The sequence below is a fragment of the Lates calcarifer genome, unplaced genomic scaffold (assembly GCF_001640805.2).
Source record: "Lates calcarifer isolate ASB-BC8 unplaced genomic scaffold, TLL_Latcal_v3 _unitig_4198_quiver_2981, whole genome shotgun sequence".
NCBI classification, from domain to species: domain Eukaryota; kingdom Metazoa; phylum Chordata; class Actinopteri; family Centropomidae; genus Lates; species Lates calcarifer.
Window position 1 is genome coordinate 5,911 of NW_026116769.1, and position 10,178 is coordinate 16,088.

General features: G+C 37.0%; 1 protein-coding gene across 2 annotated transcripts; it reads right to left on the reverse strand.

The window, feature by feature from the left end:
• Window positions 1-1,083: 1,083 nt before the first annotated feature.
• On the reverse strand, window positions 1,084-9,259 carry LOC108897018 (interleukin-1 receptor type 2). Of its 2 annotated transcripts, none has more exons than XM_018696383.2 (10): window positions 9,071-9,259; window positions 6,500-6,593; window positions 5,967-6,225; window positions 5,414-5,588; window positions 4,432-4,597; window positions 3,719-3,811; window positions 3,455-3,520; window positions 2,635-2,770; window positions 2,373-2,518; window positions 1,084-2,014 (listed from the first exon to the last, which is right to left on the reverse strand). In XM_018696383.2, exons 1-10 carry the CDS (start codon window positions 9,242-9,244, stop codon window positions 1,869-1,871), a joined length of 1,455 nt encoding a protein of 484 aa, XP_018551899.2. In that variant the 5' UTR covers window positions 9,245-9,259; the 3' UTR covers window positions 1,084-1,868. The 2 variants fall into 2 exon arrangements, with proteins under 2 accessions (XP_018551899.2, XP_018551898.2); XM_018696382.2 differs by having other exon boundaries at window positions 6,500-6,611.
• Between the last annotated feature and the right edge of the window lie 919 nt (window positions 9,260-10,178).

Here is a 10,178-nt window from a genome sequence, read left to right on the forward strand (position 1 = left end):
CCTGCTCCCAAACCTGAGTAACAGGATGTTTAAGTTGTTCAAAATAGAGAATTCGCCGGCGTGGTGTTGCTGTTGTCCATTCATGAAGGCAGCAGCCTCGGATCACATGAAAATCCTGCAATAAGTTAGATTTGTGAAATGCACTAATGCATGTTATCACTGTTTTAACCATGAAACTTTTTTTCTGTAAATGATTCTTGCTTTAAGTTTGAATATATGTTAATAAAATGTATGTTTGATAATAATCTTTATTGTGCTTTATTAACTAATTTTATTTACTAATCGCTTTGCTGTAATACTGTGTACGCTGTGGAATAATATAGAAAAGTTTCTGTGAAGGTTGGTATGGTGGCTCACAGGTTGGGTGTAGGCCTCTCTGTGGAGTTTATATGTTGTCTCTGTGTCTGTGTGAGATTCCTCTGTTTCCTCTCACAGTCCAAAGACCGGTAAAATAGAAACTCCAGGTTAAATGCTAGTATGAATGATGGTTGAAATATTGTACTTTGTACTCCAACACATAATGTCTTTTATTGAAGAGCCAAGTAAAATGATGCAGTGTTTGAGTTAGAGCATCAACACTGTCAAATACTTTTAACAGAGCAGTAATGTAACACTATTTTATAGAATTATAACATTAGAAATCCCACAAGGACATTGGTCTCCCGGAATGCTGGTTTACTGGTGGTCCCCAGAGTTTCAGGAGTAGAATGGGAGGCAGAGCCTTCAGCTAGGAGGCAGACATCCTCTGTACCTTTAAGAGTAGGCTTAAAACCTTTTTGATAAAGCTTATAGTTAGGGTTGGCCCAGGCTTGAACCATCCCTTAATTATGCTGCAATAGGCCTAGACTGCCGGGACATTTCCCATGATGCACTGAGCTTCTCTCTCTCTCTCTCTCTCTCTCTCTCTCTCTCTCTCTCTCTCTCCATCAGCATGGATTCATATCCCATATTACATGTTAATAACTCAATATCTTCTAGTATGGACTAGACCTGCTCTATATGAAAAGTGCCTTGAGAAGAATTTTCTTGTGATTCGGCGCAACAGATAAAATTGAACTGAATTGAATTGACACATACATTCAATTAAACATACACATCAAACCACTTTCTTTTAATAAAGTCAGATTTGCCATGGAAATGTGCACACATTCTGTTTTGCAAATGGACTGAACATGCTTCTACTTTACAAGATGCTTCCCTGAGAACATTTATTACATTCTTAAAAATACATACATGTATGCCGTTTGCAGTGGTGTTGAACTAGATTGCACTACAGTAAGGGGGATTTTTTATGTTTTGGCACTGCAAACTATAACCTAAGTGATAAGTACATGGTAAAATAATACCTCTGTGACAGAGTTAATGAAGTAAACATTATTATATTTATACAAAGTAGAATTAATTAAATTGGCATTAAATTTTACAGGTGTGCCTGGTAAAGTTGGCACTGATTGTATGTTTTTATGTATGTACATGCGTATGCACGTGTTGCCTCGATATGAGCCTTCACTGAATTTGACTTGGTTATTTCAGCAGGATATTTCTGTCACACCAAAATGAAATAAATGCATCAAAGAAAACTGCTTAAATTAGATAAATGCATGTAACTTCCATGTGCACACATAATATATCACTCAAAAGTGACAGAAAAATCCTTGTGTAGTTCTCATTTGAGGATGAAGAAATGGAGGACAGTGGGTAACAGCATGACACTGTAGTTGAATACAGCTACTAATTTAAAAGCATTGAAACCATGTAAAAGGAAAGTTGATCAAGAACACAATGTGGTGGTGCCACTGCACAACATCACATGCTTGCAGTACATTAAAGACTGATTTGATGTTACAGCAAACACACATTAAGGAAAGCTAGAAGGTGCTGTTCTGTCGAGCCAGAATGTAATCCATTTTCTTTTTCCTTTTAGGTTTGAAGAGAATGTAGAGGAAGATGGAAACCACTGTCAGGAAGCAAGATATGGCCACTGCAGCTACCACCAGCCATGTAAATTTGGAGTCTGCAAAGAGAGGCAAAGGTAAATGAATGTTTTGATATTCAGTAGGGGCTATGGAAAATAATGCCACTGTATTAGATCTTGGATTGGCTATTATTTAAGATAACATGCTTTAAGTTATTTACTGAGATCTTAGAATATAGTGACATTTCTAAAATGGGTAAAAACCACTAGTAGTTCCAGATGGGTTTCAACATTTATTTTAGCCTAACTTATTTGGAAGCAAAATCTCAAGATTATTACCCAAACTGCTCATTTTAAACATCCATCTCAGTTTATCATGGATAGTTTCTTGCCCAGTCACATGATGATCAGTATGGTCATGTTGGTGTGTGCAGTATTGTCATGTTACCAATCTTACCCTCTAGTTGAAACTGTGCCACAACTTCCTGTCTTCCTCCTTGGTTCTGAGTGATACACTTCAGCTCTGTCTTCACATTTTCTTCTGTCATCTCTACAACAACTAGCCTCAGTTCAATCTGGCAGCCTCCAGACACCTTCGATACCCTAGGAACGCACAAAAAGCAACTTACTTGTGTCCAATTTACCATAAGTCCCCTATTAGTAGTCCTACTCACATCTGGAAAATCTTTGCACATCTGTCAAAAAAAATAAACAATTACCTCCTCCCTCCCTGTAGAGCCCACTCATTGAGGTATGATGACTCCACTGATTGGCCATTGACCAGCCACATGACCACAGTAGAATCTGCCATTTTACATTCAGTGAGCACCTTGCAAAACAAATCCAGTCCCGAACCTAAACAAAGTCAAAGAGGTAAATTGACACTGGAACTTTAAACAGTCTGTTTCTTCATTAAAGCAACAAAATGTTACTTGTGCTGTGCAACAGCCGCCGCTGCAGCCAGGAGTGGTAATTATCTCTGTTGGACTTGGAGTCCAAGTCATTAAGCAGTTTCAATTTACAGAAAATAAAGCGTATTGACTGCGTAGTCCCACTCACAGAACTGAAACATGGCTGAACAGTGTATATTCCTCATGATCCCTGGTTTCTGTAACTGGAAACACTGTTGCTGTTACAAACACTGCAAACTATGTTTAGAATTTCTTGATATTTTCAAGGTTTCCTTGCTGGATAATGGAAATGATTGCTGGTTTTTAATGTCTTCCAAGTCTTTTTAACTGATCTACAGTTTGGTAATATTCCTACTTGGAGGGCCTGATTCAGACAAATTAAATCGCTGACAATCACTCATTTACACGTCTCACAGGAGATCGTATGCTCTCACTAAAGTTATATGGTGTAAGAACAGACATTTTGGATATGGACTGGGAATGACACCCTGTCCCTGTTAAGTCAGTATACAATCAAAATGACTGTGACTTGTTTTAAGGTAAACTAGTTACATAATGTTTCTGTAGTGCATTTTGCACATGAGCAAATCTGATATATTAGGACTCAAAAATCCATTTTATCACTCACCATGTGGACTTTCAAAAATGGTTCCATTCAGTGGCAAAACAATCACAGGTGGTGGAATTATTGGAGCTAAGACATAAAGACAAAAAACATTTAATCAGTAGATACAAACATTAGGAATAAAAACAAAAGCATATAAGCAATATGGTAGCAACAGCATTACATTTTTGTGCCCACAGGGAAAAGTAAAGAATGAACATATACACACACCAAAAAACAAACAAACCACAAAAAAAAAGAAACAATAAATAATTCAGAAAAGCTCACTGTGAGCAGTGCTGTCGCTACTGCTGTTGTCTAGCTCTGGGTCAGATGTCATAGAGAGATCAGGGACAGTGGTAGTGATTGCTGGATCTGTACCTAGTGGACACAAATTAATACATAAGGACACAGATGTGAACAATTACACCCAGTTGGCCAGTAGAGGGCAGTGCATGCTAATAAGTTATGGTGTTGTGAGGAAGTAAAATGGCATTTCCTATTAATACATATGATTAGAACTCATGACCCCATAATTACAGCAATTTTGGTGACATATCACTCATTTTATTTTATTTCTAAACATTTGCTGTCATTCTGACTCAATTTGTGGATATTAAAACTCGATCTGAATGATCTTTTTATCAAATCAAATAAAAATCTGCAATTACCTTTTGCATTCTTATCATTAAATGGAGCAAAAACAAAAGTGTTGTTTACGCTAATCTGCAAAACAAGTAAGGCACAGCCTACTCTGTAGCAGTGTGCTTCATCAAGCACTGCATGCACAATATACACTTGGTTGTATTTTTAAACCTGGAATTAATAATAAATATTAGAAAAATAATGCCAATCTTCATTTATAGGAGTATTTATAATTAGGTTTCTAAATGAAATCTGCAAGAGAAATATTTTAAATAACATACTGATTTACCCAACTCTCCTCAGCAGTGCTATTCATAAAAGAAATTATGTCTGTTATGACATCACACATCACCTACCTTGCACATGGAGCCGGAGGATTCTGCTGACTTTGTACTCCTGGTGATTGATGAGCACTGTGAGCTGGCAGATGTAGACACCTGCATGGGATCGCCTCACAGCAGGGATCATTAGTTTGCCACTGTCCTGGCCAAAGGGGGCAATGCTGTCTGTGGAGCTGGATTCCTGTCAGAAAGCCACATACTGCATCACTCATGGGTAAAGTAAAGCTCTCAAGCTAAAATGGTTTGGTGTCGGATCTAGCTGAATAATGGTCAGCGTGCACATTAATGGGCCATTAACCAATGTATGATTTTTGTAGACCTCTACTGGCAGGTAGCAGAAATAACAACAGAATTCATCTCCTTCCTTACATGTACTGTGACTCCTCTTCCCTTGAGCTATATAGTGTCCACTGACATGCACCACAATATCTTACTGTTTAAATTTTTAGCTCAAACAGTTATAACAAATTATTTTCACCTAAAGCCTCTTGCTGAGATAATAAGTTATAACACAGATTCTCTTTTATAGCTGTTAAAAATATTGACCACAGTGGAAACCTCTGGAAAAAAATCTTTGATTGTGCGATACATGAATGCATTAATTTGACTGGACAAGATCTACACCTTAATAAGCACCTTTTTTTTTGGGTAACATTGATTAATTGTAATTCAACAATAGTGTCTTTTTATTATTAAAGTCTTATTGTTATAAAACAAGTACAAGAATGTGCCTTCAGTGCCTTTTTTTTCAAATTTCAATTTTTTTCAAATCTTGAAAATAAATGATGGTTGAACTAAACTGATTTGCACTGGCAATTGACTGAAGTTTAGGACTCACAAAGTTTAAGTTTAGAAGTTTAGAAATCACAAATTTTAAAATGTGAAACAGACTAAAGGGCAGAAAAATAGTTTTAAAAGATTGCAAACTGACCCAACTAGTCATTGAACTATTGTTGCTGATCAACATCCAGTATAAAAAGTATTTTTCTTCTCTCACCTTGTGCCACTCTATCAGTCTGTCTGTCTTGTTGAAGTTATCTAGAGATGGACATTTGAAATTCAGCGTCTCTCCCACTACAAGTGGGATGTTATAGGACAGTTTCTCCATGTCCAAAGATGTAGACTTGTACACATACAGAGTGATGCTTCCAGTTACACAGTGGGTTCCATTTCTAGAGAGAAAAGTAAGGAAATTTTAAATTGCAGGTAGCAAGAAAGTATAGCAAGTAAAGATATAATTTTTCACCAACAAAGTTTGAATCTGCATAACGGCATGCAATATGCCTCACTGAAATCTCTCTGAGCAAAAATATAAAATCTCTGCTAGTTTCAGAGATGCTGTTTTGTTGCCCACTCTGAACCTAAACTCTCTACAGAGGAAGGTAAGACAAAGGGCAACCTTTTGAAAGTCTGAACATCAAAGTTCATTTCCTTCCTGGGAAAACCCACCAGCTTATTGATTGGTTGCAAGACTATAAACCATTTGCAAAAGATGTTCAATAGAGCATAAAGAAAATGGTGTGAGAAGTGCTTTAAGTCTTGATGGCTACCTGTAAGTGCAGATATAGTCCCCTGAGTCTGAAGCCTGAGCTGGAAGGAACCACAGTTGTTTGTTTCGCTGCTGGACACGCCCATCACCCTCATAGGCCACATGCTCTGTCCCATTGTCTTTGGTGATGAGGTACCTTGCTGTTGGTGGGGCAAGGTTGCGAACTTTGAGCTCTCTCTCGAACAATGAGAAGGAGAGGATTACAGCTTCGCCCTCCACTCTGAATATCTGCACCTCTGGAGTCACCAGGTAACAGCTGTCTGCAGGGAAATTATTATGGTTATGGCAACATATTGTTGTTGTTTGCCCTTTCACCTACAGAAATTGTTTAAATGAATACCAAGAAATTAAAGATTGTCCAGAGCTGAATTTTTATGGCCATGATTTTACAGTTTCATAGCAGTTATATCTATTGTTTCCATGATAACCTCGCTTCCCTATAGCTTGCCTCACTTCAGCACAGGCGACTCAAGCAAGTTTTTAATTATGTATAATTAACAATATGTGCAGCTACATAAAATACAGCATGCTCACCTTTCGTAGACAGAGGAGGTAATGGAGGTCTTCCATAAACGTATTCAGTGATGACTACTGCAAATATCAGTGCCAACCGGACCATAATTGCAGTCTGTAGGGACATACAAATCTGAAATAAAAGATCCACCAACAATACTTGAGTTTAATACTAGGAAGTAGAGATGAAGGCATGAGAGAAGGGCAAACCAGAGGAATCACAGTAAGGATAACAAAATGATGCTGAGCTTTATTGACGTTTAGCTTTAATTTAAACTCATTTATAGGTTGTAGATGAAACCTGTGACATCACAGGAGTCATCATCTGGCACTCCCATTCATCCCGCCCCCACACTCGGCAGCTAGATTTAACCACAGGGATTTACCAACAGTGACACATAAGATGAGTCATATTGAATGGCTAAAGGGCATTTATATCAGAGGTCAGCAAAATGTAATAACTAACAATAATAATAAACATTTTTTAAAAATATTAATTTATGTTTCTAATTAATTCTTTCTAATCAAAAATTGAGATCTGTTTTTCTACTGTACACATCTTTAATGGTTCAAGAAAACATGAATAAATTAGTAGATGATAATAGTTAGTATTAAACATGTGTCTTTTAATTTTTGAAAGCAGGTGTCCCCTGTGATTTTTGATGATTGATGATTTTTATTTACACACAGAAGAGGGCACTTAATGCCATAGAATATTTATTTGTTCATATATTCATTAGATATGTGCATTATCAAATCTAATGTAATTAACCATGTTCCATATGCAATTGACTTAATTTAACATACTTTATATTGTATTAAGTCATACAAAGTTATCTCTTCTCCATGTTATTCTGTTCTGTTCAGTTTTAGTTAGGCCTCTGTCAGACAGGAAGATAAACTCCTGGGTTCATTCAGAGAATTTTTGCTGCATAGTTAAATAATTTCCATGGAAACTAGCTGATTTTCACTTCTGCTTCTGTTCCCTTGCCTGTGATTACAGGATCAGCTGACAGCAGGCGGCACTAGCTCTAGCTCTAACAGACACACACAAACACACACACACACACCCTGTCACTGACATAATGCATTCCCTAGCCCCTTACCCTAACCTTAACTATCACAACTGAGCCCTAAAAGACTTATAACTCAAACAGCTATTTTAATTGTCAGACATCACAGGTATAGTGAGCTCCCAGCCTTCAGACCCCACAAATATAGTAAAACAAGCCCATGTTGGTCTTTCTACAGGTGTGAGGACACTCACTGACATAATGCCTCCCCTAGCCTCCCATCCTAATATTAACCATCACAAATAAATATATAAATTTAAACCTGATTCTAACCTCAACCTTAAAACGAAGTCTTGACCATCAAACAGCCTCATTGTAAGGACCAAACTTTCTCCACACAACTATAGAAGGACAAGAGCACACACACACACACACACACACACAAATCCTTTCCCCGAAAAAATTGTTTCAGTATGTCATCAAGGGGCAATTCCATTCATAAAATCTGTGGGAGTGCCACTGGTGTATACGCATGAATGACAATGCATTAAGCATGACATTATCTGGGATAATATATTGCAGATGGATAGTATCGATTAAAGCAAAACATATCCTGTTTGAAATCATCTTTAAAGACCAAATGCCTGACAATCTGTAATTTCTTATTGTTTGCCAATTATATAATTCACGTATTATACTGTAAGACGGAGGGTGACTCAGTTTCTGTCTAATAGGAGACAGATAATGAACCAGTTTCAGTGGTCCTCATTGCAGTACTTTGGCTGCTTTTGAATTGACTGTAAATGTGACATTGTGTTTTTATGATAAAAATAGATATATGTACACAAACAATACATGAATATATACATGTATATATTTAGAAATTATGGATTGATTATGTGGTTTTGTCAACTGATTATTGGCTGAATAAATTTAGAAATTAGACTAAATTATTTTTCAAATTCACTATCTATAAGCCAGAAAAAAATAAGAAGTGTAAAAAATATTCACAAGTCGCAATATTATGATGTAAAACATAATGCAGTAAAAGTATAAATATAAATACAAATGTCAGTCTATGTATATACACTGTTGCTCATAAAGGTGGAATAATATATTTTGTACCTCTTCTCATGAAATGATTGTGACAATGTGATTTATTCTTGATAAATCGATATTCTTGATATTCTTGATTCTTTTTAAAGCAAATTTGGTAACTGGGACTCAGTATGTAATCATTGCACCTGGTCAAAGATAATTACTGATGTGTATAAATAGGAATAAAAAGAGTAATGTGTTTGAAAAAGGTATTCCAACCCTATGGGCAACAGTGTACATTATGCAAAATTATATTATTATATTTAGATATTGTAAATAAACATATATGATATACTGTATAATACGTAAAAGCAGTGGTCATTATCATAACATACACACATACATATGCAGATATGTATATAGATTTATGCATATGGAATATACAAATACACATGTATATAAACATACATAGATAAAACGAATAAAATCTATGCATGTACACTTGTATATTATTACACCTACAGCAATACAGTGTACTCACGGTGTATAGGAGAGCGTGGCCGTGTGACAGCGAGGACAGGCAGATGTGGTGAGAGTGTGGACTTAAGCAGCATGTAGTCAGGGGGAACCTGCACTCTCTTTTCAAGGTTCCCACCCCTCTGAGATGGAAATTTCTGAGGTTTCCCAATGTAACGCAGTGTACTGTACAGCTCATATGTGCTGACTCTTCAACACACTCACATACACACACATACATTGTAGGGGAAAATGTACAGTTTTTGCCACTCAAGGATATTTCCTGCATTTTGTTCATTTTGAAAAAAGCCATTGGTTTAGTTTTACAAGTGTTTACAACTGTTGTTGCTGTTCTGACATCATCAGCCTCTTGCGTCAGTGGTGGACATCTCTATGTTTGTTTTAGCACAAAAACACACACTTAGACGCACATACCACACATGAGAGAAAGAGTGGTTGCTCACCCAATTTATAAAAAACATAGTCTCACTACTAGCATTATCTAGCCATGCAGATGCCCAGTTTTTGAGATATTAGTCTCTGGCATTTCACCCCAATACAGTGGAAGTGTAAAGAAATTTATTTACTTTGTGGTGGTGGTCTTGGGTATCCTTTTGAACTTTGGTCAGAGCAAGGTTAGCTATTTACCCCTGCTTCAAGTCCTTGTGCTAATTGTTAAGATTAACTAATCACCTCCTGGCTCCAGTTTCATGCTTGACACACATGAAAGAAGAGATATTTGGGGTGGCTGTGGCTCAGGAGGTAGAGGGGTCGCCCACTAATCAGAGGGTTAGCGGTTTGATCCCTGGCTTCTCCAGTCTGTGCCGAAGTATTCTTGGGCAAGATACTGAACCCCATGTTTCCCCCAATGTGTGAATGGGTGTGCATGTGTTAGAGTGCTTTGTAGAATACAGCAAGTGCTGTATGAATGTGTGTGTGAATGGGTGAATGTGACACGTAGTGTAAAGTGCTTTGAGTGGTCGATACGACTAGAAAAGTACTATATAAGTAGAAGTCCATTTACCATATTGATCTTCTAATCTAACTCTCAGAAAGAAAGCTAATTATTATATGCACTTTTGTGCAATTATATTACTGTTGTACAGCTATATGTTGGGGTCAAACTGGAGGAG

What these genes read in the sequence shown, in the direction of transcription:
- LOC108897018 (XM_018696382.2), bottom strand. Translation starts at nt 9,244, where the DNA reads ATGAGCTGTACAGTACACTGCGTTACATTGGGAAACCTCAGAAATTTC. An exon ending in TAGCGACAGCACTGCTCACA is followed by an intron (nt 3,521 to 3,718) that starts GTGAGCTTTTCT and finishes TTTATGTCTTAG; the next exon opens with CTCCAATAATTCCACCACCT. An exon ending in GGCACAGTTTCAACTAGAGG is followed by an intron (nt 2,015 to 2,372) that starts GTAAGATTGGTA and finishes CTCTCTTTGCAG; the next exon opens with ACTCCAAATTTACATGGCTG.